Raw genomic sequence first — 14,627 nt, forward strand, 5'->3', positions numbered from 1 at the left:
AGTTTCAATAGTCTTTCACTTTACTCTCATCCCATTCCCTGTAGTGGCACTATGACGCATTTCACTGACACTTCAGCACAAATTTCACTGACACTCTGTAACACATTTCACTGACACTATAGAACACATTTCATTGACGCTATAAATTATCACTGATCGGAACTGTTCACTTCACTGTAAAACCATAACTTCACTGACTCACCTTGCTTCACTGATACAACAGTTCAAATAAGTCAAATAATTACATCCTTATGCATACTTATAAACAGAACTACATTTAAAACAGAACTACATTCGTAATATTCGTAGAAACTCTGTCTAATCTATAGCAAGGAGTTGTTTTCTTTCCTTGTGTACGCAGAATCAGATACTGAAAATTGTGCAATTATGTAGGCCTACGCCTACAAAATTTATGAAATAATCACTATGAATATGTAGTTTCAGGGAATAATATAGTCTCCAAAATCAGAGTTTTAATAATCTAAAATGTATTACCGGTAAGAAATTACCTTTGGAATATCAAAATGTAAAAATGGAACTCAGAATTTAATAAACTTGTGTCCTGAAGATGACACATAACGTGTCATTTGTACAGCGCATACATTTTATCTTTCCACGCTCAGCATCGCGTACTTCCGCGAGCATGGAAAAATAAAATGTGTGCTCTGTACTTATTATGCGTTTCGCAACAATTCAGTTCTGTATCATGCAACCAGTGATATAAAATAATGGAACACTTAAAACTATATGATATAAAGAGTGGTACGCATCATAATCCTTAGGCCTACTAATCAAAGAAAGTGGGCCCTTGGCCTGAGCGAAGGTCAAAATTAGCTCATCCAGAAGTCCTCGAAGGCATGCGGGTGGCAGGGTACAACTTTTAAATGTTGGAAAATAACTAAACATACAATGGTGGAACAAAGTAGGTCCGTGGCTCATTTCGTTTCGGACTCATCCCGACATAGAGTTTTAGGAAAGCAAATGAAAACCACAAGCAGGATGAGTTGTTTCAATTTAGGAGACCAGTCAAATTACTGAAATCGCCAAAAATGACTATTTTTTATTATTGGTTAAAAAAATTCTACATTTCATTGCGAATAAAAAAATATATAGTTATATATGATTCTGACGTTAGTTACGTCCTTAGTTTGACATTTAAAAATGGTCTGCCACGCCCACTGGATTCGTTTTCGTTTGTATCATTAGATAATTCGTTGAATATCGTGATATAAAAGTGATATATCAACGTGAGAGAAATTTTACTGGTTAGAGAATATTTCAGTTTCTTTGTTGCCAACCCTGTCTTCGATTTATCGAAAGGAAATGGAAAAGAATAAAGTGACCTTGTTGTTACTGAGTTTTTCTTGGTCTGTTTTTTTGATTGTGGGTGTGATTTGAGAATATGGGACGAAGTACGAGTGTTTTTAAGAAGAGAAAGTTCACTGGCAACATACATACAAGAAAGCAGTCTGTACATAACAATGAAACTGTACGGAACAGTTCTCCATGGTTAACCATGAACCAAGTTCTTCTAAGAAGAAGCTTAGTTATTTAAATAATATAGAAAGTGAAGCAGCATATAATAACAGTCAGAAATTTAATAATATCATTGTAAATTTAGATACTATTTCGAATCTCGTTCAAGACAATGTAAAATGTAAATATTGTGGCAGTGTAGATAGTGTGTATATAACTGAAGATCTTGAAAATAGGCGTGGACTCGCATCGAAACTTATTTTGAAATGTAAACATTGTAACTTGAATGTCTCTAAGAGAACCTCAAAATTTACGAGGCATTCATTTTATGATATAAATGTCAAATTAGTGTATGGTATGAGGTGCATAGGAAAGGGACTAGAAGCAGCTAAAACACTCTGTGCAGTCTTAGACCTACCACCTCCACCTGCAATTTTTCAAAATTACAGCAGCATGCTCAACAGGGCTATAAAAGAAATTAGTACAGCATCGATGATGAATGCTGCTAAAGAAACTGTGGAAATTAATGGTTCCACAGACATTGCTGTTGCTGTTGATGGTACTTGGCAACGAAGAGGACATACATCACTTAGCGGTGTAGTGACAGCCACATCAGTAGCCACAGGCAAAGTGATAGATGTCGAATGCCTCACCAAATATTGCTCTAAATGTAAATTGAAAGTAGGTGCCCACATATGCCATGCTAACTATGCTGGGCCTAGTGGAGGGATGGAAGCTAAGGGAGCAGTAGAGATATTTTGCAGATCTGAGCATGCACGTAGTGCACGATATGTTGAATTCCTAGGGGATGGTGACTCCAAGGCTCACCTTGCTGTGAATGAAGCCAAGCCCTATGGTGACATAAAAATAGAGAAGACAGAATGCATAGGGCATATACAAAAGAGAATGGGAGCAAGACTATGGAGGCTTGTGAATGAATGGAAAGGAAAGAAGCTCTCTGATGGCAAGGCACTATCAGGGAAAGGTCGACTGACAGGCACTGAAATTGATAACATCCAGCGATATTATGGACTGGCAATCCGTAATAATTGTCATGACCTTAGTTCCATGAGGAAAGCAGTGTGGGCCACCTACTTTCACAAGCTCTCCACCGATGAAACACCACAACATGGTCTGTGTTCAGCGGGTGCTGATTCATGGTGCAGATATCGAAGAGCCGAAGTGTCTGGTGAGGTTTATGAACATAAGCACTCTCTACCAGAAACTGTAATGAACCTGATGAAACCGATTTTTAGAGACTTGAGTGATGAAAATTTACTGAGGAAGTGCTTGCATGGGCGCACACAGAATGCAAATGAGAGTTTTAATAATTTAATTTGGACCCGTGTGCCTAAAACAGTTTTTGTGGGGTTAGATACCTTGAAGATTGGAGTAAGGGATGCTGTGCTCTCATTCAATGAAGGGGCAATAAGCAGAGTTAATGTATTGGAAAATATCGACGTTGGATGTGGGAGGAACATGAGGACAGCATTGTTGAAGATCGACAAGCAACGTGTCCAGAAAGTGGAGGTCGAAGCAAGTAATATCACAAAAGAAGCCAGAGTGAAGAAGAGGAACGAAAAGAGGAAGAGAGAAGAAGAAACAGAGGAGGGACAGAACCACTATGCTCCAGGAATGTTTTAAGGTACACAAAATGGTGCAAAATAGATTTTCTTGTAATAATTATTTTTAAATTAGTTTTTCTGAAAACTATATTTTTTCACAATTATGAACGAATTTCTCAGAAACTACTTAACCAAAATGAATGAAACTTTGCACACACATTTACCTTAATATATTACAGAAATTGATGAAGAATTACATATGTGGGACTATTGATTGCATAACAGTGACTAATTATGCATTGAAAAAAGTATGAAATTTAAGAATATTAAATTCTTATAAGTTGCAAACATTTTTTTTATTGGTATGACTGTTCTATAATACTTGCCTGTTCGTTAATTGCCTTCTTATAAGTCATTTTTGGAGTGTGCAAAGTTTGAATCAATGTTCTATGATATTTTCTGAGAAAATGGTGCATAAAAATTACTATATTTTTAAGATCAATTATTTCTAATTACAAAATGAAAATTTCAATATCATCGAAACTACACCTCCAATCTGCTTCATATTTACACAGTATATGCACACATATGTCTAGAATATCTCTGCAAAATTTCGTTACAGTGGCTCAAGTGTGTCCCAAGTTATTGAAGTTTCAATGTAAATGTGAAAATTACACCCCTTCAGTCTTTAATCTCCCCTTAAGTAAAATACTGCTCGCCAGTGCGGCAAGCCTAGCAACAACAGTTATGTTGATACCACAAACTCCTGCCTGTAACAAAACAAACGTCCACACCTGTGGAGTAGCGGCTAGCACGTCTGGCTGCGAAACCAGGTGGCCCGGGTTCGATTCCCAGTCGGGGCAAGTTACCTGGTTGAGGTTTTTTCCGGGGTTTTCCCTCAACCCAACAGGAGCAAATGCTGGGTAACTATCGATGCTGGACCCCGGACTCATTTCACTGGCATTATCACCTTCATCTCATTTAGACGCTAAATAACCTTAGATGTTGATACAGTGTCGTAAAATAACCTAATAAAAAAAACAAAAAACAAACGGTCCACTGCTGTGGAGTAAACATTAGTATGTCTGACTGTGAAACGAGAGGGCTCGGGTTCAAATCCTGGTTGCGACAAGGTTACCTGGTTGATGTTTTTTTTTTTTTTTTGTTTTTTCCTCAACTCATTAAAGGGAAAATGTTGGATAACCTTCGGCGCTACAATTTTTGCACTCGGATATGCGAAAAGAGGCAGTTGAAAGTTATATAAATTAGCATATATCTTAAAATATGTTTTTAGACAGCCATTCCTAAAAGTAGAACTTACTACGCTAGCCAAGCGTGTTAAAAATTTACTATTGTGTGGTAGCATGCTAAAAGGCCTTTTAACACTAGTGCGAAAAGTATTTTAACACAGTTTCAACTGTTTGCTCCGATTCTCATTTGTTTCCCACCAAGTATCACACAGCATTATTTTATTGATAACTATATGAACTTGTTATTGCTATCCGTTTCATTCTGCACATTTAAAGAATAATTTTGATCAGCGGAGAAATATCTTCGCAGAATTAACAAACAATCTGCCTTAGGTTAACCCCGTTAACCGATTGTGAGTTAGCTTTAGACATGCTAAATGCACACGAATAAAATAAAAAAAGTACTCGCTTCACAACTGGAAAATGGAAAAATCTGTAGGCTTATGCACCGACAAACTGTTAACAATTAAACTCTATGGGCCGTATTCATAGACATTCATAGCGCGGGCTTCAGGTGGATGATCAGCGAACTAACGTGTTCCGTATTCATAAACCAGTGTTAGATATATGATATATGATATATGCGATGCGATGCGATATGCGATGCGATGCGAATCCTGTACAAGTAACCAGTCGATAGCAGGGGCTAGTTTATCACGCTTGTTGCGCGGGCTAGCGAAATGTCTATGAATAGCACCCTTAAATTCTCTAAGCATGGATATCGATTTTCAACTAGACCCTATCTGCTTTAGAAACAATACCTACCCTATCCCAGCCCTCCTACAACTCAGCTGTCAGTGACACACCACAAATGCGGGTTTTCCAGCCGACCGGATAAAGAAGGTACAGAATATATTATTTGTAAGTCCGCATTATTTTCCGAAAGTAACAAGTATATAGTGTTTTATTCCTTTTGAATATGCATGATTTACTAAACATTGATAACACCAATATATGTGCATCTATAAGTAGCTTCAAATGACTAAAAGAAAGACAGAAAAAATGAAATAAAATAAGAATGCTTAACATTACTGAACAATGACTCAAAGCTGGAAACTCGTAAAAAAAAAAAAAAGAAAAGAAAAAAGAAATTTCGCTTAGAGCCGCATTCACTGACAAACGTACTTCTACTTCCATATTCTCCAGTTCATTCATTCATTCATTCATTCATTCATTCATTCATTCATTCATTCATTCATTCATTCATTTTATTCCACAGATCTTACATGAGCAATGAAGCTTTAAGATGTGGAACAAGTCAAAATTTTACAATATTACAGTTACAATTTTTACGAATTTTTATAGTTTTACAATTTAGTAATTTTCTACAATTTTTACAATTTTGTGCAATTTTTTACAATATTTTGGCGAGATGTAGTGAGATGAGGTGAGGTCCGGGATTCGCCAAAATATTGCCCGGCATTTGCCTTTTGGTTGGGGAAAACCTCGGAAAACCCCAACCAGGTAATCAAATCAAAGGGGGGTAATCAAATCAAAGGGGTTGATCCCAAGGACTCGCCATAGACCATCCGGCTTCAGTCCCACGGCTGTGGAAAACCTCGGAAGAAACCTCCTATAGGAGGTCCTGGATAAAATTAAAAATAAAGGTCATATCCCTGAACACGTATATATATCAGGGGACATATCCAACCTCGTATTTATTAACCACATTGGCCCGAGCTCATGATGGCAAAATTTTGAGAAAAGAAAAAAATAATATGGCTGAAAATATATTGTCGATATTTTCCTACTTCGCAAATGCCTATTATCTATGTATGTATGTAATGCTCAACCAAATTGATACATCATCATTTGGTTTCTGGCAGACCAGTACAAAGTCCCCATAGAAGATTTAAAATTTACAAGATTTTTACAAACATTTGAATGTTCCCAATTCATAATAGAATTTTCCTCATTACAAACGACGCACTAAGGTAATGGTAAAAAACCCAGTTTATATAAATATTCCACCAGGCAGTTGTGTCCTGCGGCAATCCTTATGGCAGCTATAATCTCTTTATGGGGGTGATCAGGAAGTATCTCTGACAGATCAACAAGACTAGCCCATTTCTTGCCATCATCCTATATTTTAAGATCTAAGAGAAACTCATTCTTAAATGAGCGGTTAACTATCGTAAGTCTATGTTAAATTGTAGCCACATGTCACTTTTTTTTTAGTTTGATTGCTAAATGTCTATGCAATCTGCATAAGTAAGTTGGTGGGGGGGGGGGCGCAATTTTTTTTTCGGCCACTGTAAGTGCACAAGTATCACTTGTGACTTTCAGACGTTGACTAAACAACAACAATATCAATCAATATCAATTAATGTTAACACAAAGAATTTAAAACCTGTTACCTGCTCATCTGGTATTACACATCATTTATTGAAATTTTTTTGTATAACTGATATAATTCTTCATAGAAATAAAAGTTGTTTCCCTTTCATTGTGTGACATTTAAAGATTACATTCTTTTCCAATATTTGAAGGTAAAAATCAGCTGTCTGGAGATTGTCAAATACTTTCAAAGGCTATACTACGGGTTAGATGATCATCTTGCTTGACATACAGTAGGTAGGCCTACACAGAAAAAAAACTGCACGAAATATCTAAAAGAATATCTGAAAATTCCACATACTGGTATCTATAACTAGAAATTCAGAAAGATTTTGTTAAAATCATGCCAGAAACTTAAAAAGTACACAATATAAAGTAAAAAATTCAGATTATCACTTTCACTTTACTCATGGGTGACACATCGAAGTTCAGCCATATTGCAGTTAGTAGTCTATCTCAGTATTAACTTTTATTCCCTTTCTTTAGGTTATTTGAGCAAAAAATATATTATGCAGTCATTTTGGCCCTCTGGTAATTTTATTACTGCTCGTTGATCCTCAGCCACTTTAAACTTGGACACCCCTGCTTTAATGCACAAATGGCTATATTAGGTCATGTACCAATTATTGTGATCCCTGTATAACAATCAAGAATTTCCTTTCGAATTCTATCCATCGATACAGTGTACAACTTAGGTAGATGATAATAATACTTACTCACAAATGGCTTTTAAGAAACCCAGAGGTTCATTACCACCATCACATAAGCCCGCCATAGGTTCCTGAGTAAGATTAATCCAGTCTTTACCATCATATCCCACCTTCCTCAAACCTATTTTAATATTATTCTTCCATCCACATCTCAGCCTTCCCAAAGGTCTTTACCCCTCAAGTCTTCCAACTAACACTCTATATGCATTTTTAGATTTACCCATACATGCTACATGCCCTGTCCATCTCAAAAGTTTGGATTTAATGTTCCTAGTTATGTTAGGTGAAATAATAATAATAATAATAATAATAATAATAATAATAATAATAATAATAATAAAAAGCTATCTCCGTAACATGCCATGAAGGCACTTGGGGGGCATGGAGGTAGAGCCCCATGCTTTCCATGACCTGGGCACTACAATGAGGTGGTGTGGTCGGCACCACACTCTGACAGCCTTTTACCCCCGGGAAAGACCCAGTACTCAATTTGATAGGAGGCAGAGTGAACCTCGGGGCCATTCTGAAAGATTGGCAATGAGAAAAAATCCTGTCACTGCCTAGGATTGAACCCCGGACCTTCCAGTCCGTAGTCAGCTGCTCTACCATAATAATAATAATAATAATAATAATAATAATAATAATAATAATAATAATAATAATAATAATTTATTGAAGAGGTGGAAAAATTCAAATATCTTGGAGCGAAAATAACAAATATAAATTACACCCATGAGGAAATTAAACACAGAATAAATATGGGAAATGCAAATTAAACACAGAATAAATATGGGAAATGTCTGTTATTATTCAGTTGGGAAGCTTTTGCTATCCAGTCTGCTCTCAAAAAAGCTGAAAGTTAGAATTTATAAAACAGTTATATAATTGGTTTTTCTGGACTCTCACTTTGAGAGAGGAACAGAGGTTAAGGGTGTTAGAGAATAAGGTACTTAGGAAAATATTTGGGGCTAAGTGGAATGAAACTACAGGAGAATGGAGAAAGTTACACAACACAGAACTACACGCATTGTATTCTTCACCTGACAATTAGAAATATAAAAAATCCAGACATTTGAGATGGGCAGGGCATGTAACATGACAAGTATGGTCGAATCCAGAAATGCATTATGTGTTAACCAGTTATTTGGAATCTAGGATTCCCATTCATTGTTTTTTCTGGGACAGTCCTGGCTTTACTAAAATATCCCAATACTCACATGACCATGTGGTTGTTGGAGGTGGCGACTGTCTCAGTGCCTGTATTTGCACTCTTGCTTGATTTAGAATTATTTGCTGTAGAGATTATAATCCTATTTCTTCTTTCACTAACACATGCATATGTCAGCTTCTTTCTTCAACTTTTTGTACATGCTGACAACAATATATCCTATGGTTACCAGATTTTTTTTACAGGTATCGATATATGAAAATACTATTTTTTTTCTCTTAGTTTGCTGTTCACTTATATTGTTTTCACACATCCTAAAGAATTAAAATATTCATTCCATTTACACATTAAAAATGCATTATATTCACTCTGCTTAACTACTACTACTAAAACTACTGTATTTTTTATATTCCAATTCTATGCAGGTGTTTGATCAAATACTCATGGCCTGTTGCCAATCTAAATGCAACTACAGACTCAAATCAAATCAAGGAATGGATTCGGAACACCTCAAAATCTGTGCTTCAGTGGCTGACCATGACAATATCTTTGAAAAATATTGGAGTGCAAGAGGTCAAATGACTTTATTGTCAAACGCCTGGCATTAGAAAACAACATTTTTTTAGAACTGTGAATATTTTTAAGCAGATCTTCTCCAGATCCCAATTTTGCTCCTGACAGGTCATGTTGAAGTTTATTAAGATAGCAAGTAATTACATATTTTTAAGTGCAATCTACAATGACAAATTCTCGTTAATTAATTTTCAACTGTCTTGTTGAGGGAAATTTAAATTTATTGTAGAAGTTTCTCAAAGAATACAAACCAAGTGCTAAGTACTAATAGTGCTATGAGATTCATTTTAAATTACTTTTGCGTACAGTTATACTGTACATAACATTCTTCTAAAGATAATGCATGTCGATAATATCTTGAAGGAATGATATTGGCAATTATTTCCAAAATCTTCAGTATTTTCAGTTTGAAAATCAGGTAACCCTAGCCCAAATCTTTCTGAAAGCTACAGTACCGGTAGTATAGTGATAATATTCTTACAGGGTTTTTCAATCAGCACTTCTTTTATGTTTCAGACACGAAATACCACCCGAAGCTTCTCACCCACTGAGACAAGGCAATGAGACAAGAAGGATTGGTTTCAGGGCTGTCCACCACTGCAGTGCACTGGAGTGCCACACAATAACAACCAATTTTCTCTACTGCATGTCAGTACAGAGTTATTATTGGAGAAGTAGGTTGTTTTCATGAATAGTGACTGAAATGCGAGTGGAATTACTACCAAAACAGTGACAGTTCTACTTCATCAGATGAGGAATCAATGTGCTTCGTCTTATAGTTTTATTGCCAGTATGGAGGAAGAGGAAAAGCCTGAACGAAAAGTTTGGGTTCATGAAATAAATCAAACGAGGGATATTTTTGGTAAATTCCACCACGTATATCCAGATCTGTGAAAGAACAGTATTAAATTTTTCTTTTCGCATATCAGAAGAAAAGTTTAACAAACTGTGCAGCAGCAGGTACATACACACGACAACCACACACCACAGTATCTAAAATGTAAGCATGTGCCACGTGTACATTCTTTGCCAAGTGATAATGTGGAGGAAGTTCACCTGATGAAGACCCAAAAGTGTCCGAAGGGTGACAAAGATAAAAATTTTGGTTCTTTGTTTCTCCTACACACTGCACATTGGTGTGAGGTGACGAAAGGCGATGGGAAGCTCCCAAGACTTCTCCAGTGACCTCTTCTCTTTGCCTATACATGTCCCCTTCCAGTAGGCGAGCTCCAATTTGATTACACAAAAGTTTCCCTGGTGGAAAAAATTCTCTTGTCTTCTTTTCACCTAGCCTTGCCTCAGTGGGTGAAAAAATTAAGATCTATTGGGATGTCAATCCAGGTTTATGTTTAGGGCTAGGATTTTGATGACCTATAAATCATGAAAAAATGTCCTAAAAACAATGCATTTATAACCTAAAAATCTTTAAAAAAATGCCCTTAAAAATTCCCTAAAAATTGTTCTTACATAATTGGCTTAGTAGGAAAAGAGGTTTTGTATTACTTCATATTTAGACTAGTAATTAAATTAAATTCTAGTACTAACATTTAAGTTTATTTAATTTTACATAATTTTTTCTAAGTGGTACAATTTCATTAATTACACTAGTCTACAAATTTTAACTTTGAAAATTGTGCCGAAATGAAATATTGTTATTATCCACATATTTGCTATGCTGAATCCAAAAATGGAACCCATTTTTCAACAGCACCCTCCGATTTTCAGTTATTACCCTTATTACACTTCTGAAAAGTTCGATACTATATAAGCAATTCACACTTTTAATATCTAATGTAGAATGCATAAACATAATATTCCATTGTTATAATAATGTTAGTAGTAGAAATGAAGTATCCTTCATGTTATAATGATGTAAATGGCTACTTACATTTACATAGTAGAAGGCAGGCGTCGCTTTAAAACATTTTTCTTTTTGTGTGTTGTAGTATCCTCTCTTTGTAGGAACCAGCAGTAATCACTCATCATAGATGGATCCCATCTCCCCTTATAGCGCTGTTCAATCTATAAAATGTCTTGGTGAAAGCGTTCCCCTTGTTCGTCACTCACTGCACCCAAGTTTTTAGGAAAAAAATGTAAATGAGAATGCAGGAAGTGAATTTTGAGAGACATCCTGCATCCCAAATTCTTATAATTTTGAAGGAGACTCCGAACTAGTTCGTCACTATTTTCTTCCTTCTTGTTGCCCAGGAACCCATTCACAACACTTTTAAATGACTCCCATGCTGCAAGTTCGTTTGGAGTTAATTTTTCTAAAAAAGATTGGTCACCCATCACTTTTTTAATCTGAGGTCCAATGAATATTCCTTCTTTTAATTTTGCATCACTCAAGCCAGGGAACATTCTTCGTAGATATTTGAATCCTTCGCCTGTTGTGTCCATACCTTTCATAAAGTTCTTCATGAGTCCTAATTTAATGTGTAAAGGAGGGAGATATATTTTTTGTGGGTCAACTAAAGGTTTAAATTTTACATTATGTTCTCCGGGAGTGAAATCTTCTCTTCTTGTCCATTCCTTGACTACATAGTGATGTTGAGTATCCCGGCTGTCCCAGAGACATAGAAAACAAGGATATTTAGTGAATCCACTCTGCATTCCAAGTAGAAGACCAATAACTTTAAGATCCCCGCAAATATTCCAACAATGGTTTTCATATTTAATGGCTTGAAGAATATGACACATGTTTTCATATGTTTCTTTCATTGCTGCACTGTATGCTACAGGTATAGAGGGACGTTTATTGCTATTGTGTAACAAAACTGCTTTCAGACCAATTTTAGAAGCATCTATAAATAAGCGCCACTCTTCAGCATTATATCCAATTCCTAGTTTTAACATTAGCCCATTTACATCGCTGCATGCACAAACTCCAGAATCTGTAACTATGAAAAATGGCAATAGGTCCTTATTTCTGTTTCTAAATACTGAAACAGTAGTATATCCAGCACCTTCCATTCCTGAAGACGAGATCCTAGAAGCTCAGCCAGCTGTTTAGGTAAGTACAAATCACGTACCAGATCGTTGAGTTCTACTTGCTTTATTAAATGTGGCTTTTCTTCTTCCTCTTCATCTGGAATGTAGACGTCATCCCTTGATGTAGAGGGCTGCACATCATCAGATGACAATATGTCAGATTCCGATTCTTCTTGCCATGGAGAAGGTGGAATGGGAACAGGTAAATTTTCTCCATGAGGTATTGGTCTTATAGCTGATGGAAGATTAGGATACTGAATAAGTCTCTTATTTTTTTAAGAAAATCCAGTAACATTGGTTAAGCAGAAATAACAGTCATCTTCGTAGTAGTTTTGTTCACGCCACACCATTGGTACACTGAAAGGTAAGTGCTCTTTTCTTCCCTTTAACCACTGAGTCAGTCTTGCATTACATGTTTTACAACTCACATGGGGTGCCCAGACACGATCCTGATCCCCAAAGCCGCAATTGAAATAAAATTTATATGCCGTCTTAACAAGATTAGTAATTTCGCGCCTCTGAGATTTCGGAGTAAACTCACCACATATGTAACAAAATATATTCAGAGGGTTTTTACAACTACGCCTTTGCTTCTTCATTTCATTTCACACAGAACTGCTAACAAAACTTCTACACCCGAACTGAACAAAGTACAGACTGACTGTCTTTGTTTTCATTACCAGGCACCCTCTAAGTCTATCTTATCTTTCAAATATCAGCAAACCATAATTCAGATGTATCAAGTTAAGAGGGTCTTTATTTAATGGATGGAAACCAAAGAAGTACTACATATATACTAGGTATTGAGAACTGCGTATAAATTCTATATTTATAATGCTAAATTATTTAAATTTATTTCATATGTACCTTGTTAAGTGGGAATACGTATGAATACCTCAAAATTAAACTTAGGCACTTGTGGCTTCCACTAGTTTCTTCAAGCGGCCGGTAATGGAATCCACAGTCTTCTGGAGGAAGTCGCGTGGGGCATTGGTGATAGCGCCCTGAATCCGTGCTTCCAATATTCTTTATTATCTCTGGCGGATTGTGACAGTCCTTCCTTTAACTGTATGCCACTGTCTCTGAACGAGAACAACGGAATTCCACACTTAATAGCGTGTACCAATCTGCACTCGCTTGCGAACAAACAGGTGATTGACCATCTTTGCTATTGTTGCGCGAACCGCCTCTCACAGCCATTATTTGTACTACAGACGCGTAAAAGTTCAAACTCTATTTAATGACCTATATGTACACACTATTTTCATTATGGTTCCATCGATATTAAAAATGCTGCAGCCAATTAATAATACCTAGTTACAGTACTTCCCACCCGCACTGTATTTATGGCTATTCATAAAATGTAATATTGTTGCAGTGCTCAGAAACCCGACGTGATGAAAAATCTAATTACATATTCATAATCAGCGTATCAGACTTGGTAATAATCAGCATTCTGTTTGTCGGCTTAAAAAATGCTGTAGACTAGTGTTATTTTACCTGATATAGTTTCCATGTAGCCCACCACAAAGCCACTCTTATCCGGAATAAGCAGGTATAGGGGAGTCTATATTGAAGGGGTGGTTGGAGTGTACTACGTTAAAATGGCAATATTTGTGCAGAAAAACGATTAAAACATTATACAAAATAATGGGTATTAGCCACCAGCATAGCTTGGTAGGTTAAGGCACTTGCCTGCCGATCTGGAGTTGCACTCGGTCGTGAGTACAATTCTCGCTTGGACTGATTATCTGGTTGGGTTTTTTTCCCCAGAGGTTTTTCCCAACTGTAAGACAAATGTCAGGTAATCTATGGCGAATCCTCGACCTCATCTCGCCAAATATCATATCGCTATCACCAATTCCATCGACGCTAAATAACCTCATAGTTGATACAGCATCGTGAAATAACCAAGTAAAAAAATAATGGGTATTAATGGACAAAATATGTAGACAAAATATCAAAGGAAATAAACATTATTTTATATTAATAATGGGGATTTATGGCCAAAATTAAATGAAAATGCCTAAAAAAAAGTCCAAATAAAACAAAAAATGCTCTTATGAGTTGAAACAGGCAAAAATTGCAAAAAAAAATGCCCTAACAAATGTGTCTTAAAACACTCAGTTTATCACATAACATATAAATACTAAAGCAGCTATGTTTCTGGCTTACTAGAAAAAAATCCTAGCCCTATTTATGACATTGAAAGCTGGTGCTCCAGCCATCTGTCTAACAGTGCACCTCGTACATATGTATAGGCAGGGCTGGGCAAAATACTGATATCCAAGTATTTCAAATACAAATACAAAATACTTTTAACATTTTAACATTATTAAGTTTACTACCTGTAATATTACATTTTAATAATGGAGATGGCTTGTACATCATTAATTCAAATAGTACTCACCACCAATAGCTACGTATGTGACATTGAGATATTGTATAACTCTGCCTGAGGATGCCTGAATAGGCGAAAACGTTCGCAATTTTGTAATTCATATATATAAACTTAATGACTGTAAAATAAGTCATTTTTTACATTGATTTGTCATTG

At 36.1% G+C, this 14,627-nt stretch overlaps 2 protein-coding genes across 3 annotated transcripts in view; one reads left to right on the forward strand and one right to left on the reverse strand.

Moving 5' to 3' along the window:
• Window positions 1-14,627, reverse strand: part of LOC138712351 (low density lipoprotein receptor adapter protein 1-like) — a 239,842-nt gene that overhangs the window by 197,232 nt on the left and 27,983 nt on the right. The gene's annotated exons all lie outside the window — the stretch shown is intronic.
• Window positions 1,539-10,511, forward strand: LOC138712350 (uncharacterized). Its single transcript, XM_069844012.1, has 2 exons — window positions 1,539-3,121; window positions 9,596-10,511. The coding sequence occupies exon 1, from the start codon at window positions 1,834-1,836 to the stop codon at window positions 3,118-3,120; it is 1,287 nt and encodes a 428-aa protein (XP_069700113.1). The 5' UTR covers window positions 1,539-1,833; the 3' UTR covers window position 3,121; window positions 9,596-10,511.

The sequence above is a fragment of the Periplaneta americana genome, chromosome 13, assembly GCF_040183065.1.
Source record: "Periplaneta americana isolate PAMFEO1 chromosome 13, P.americana_PAMFEO1_priV1, whole genome shotgun sequence".
NCBI lineage: Eukaryota > Metazoa > Arthropoda > Insecta > Blattodea > Blattidae > Periplaneta > Periplaneta americana.

Coding starts and splice junctions, on each gene's coding strand:
- LOC138712350 (XM_069844012.1), top strand. CDS start 1,834: ATGAGGTGCATAGGAAAGGGACTAGAAGCAGCTAAAACACTCTGTGCA.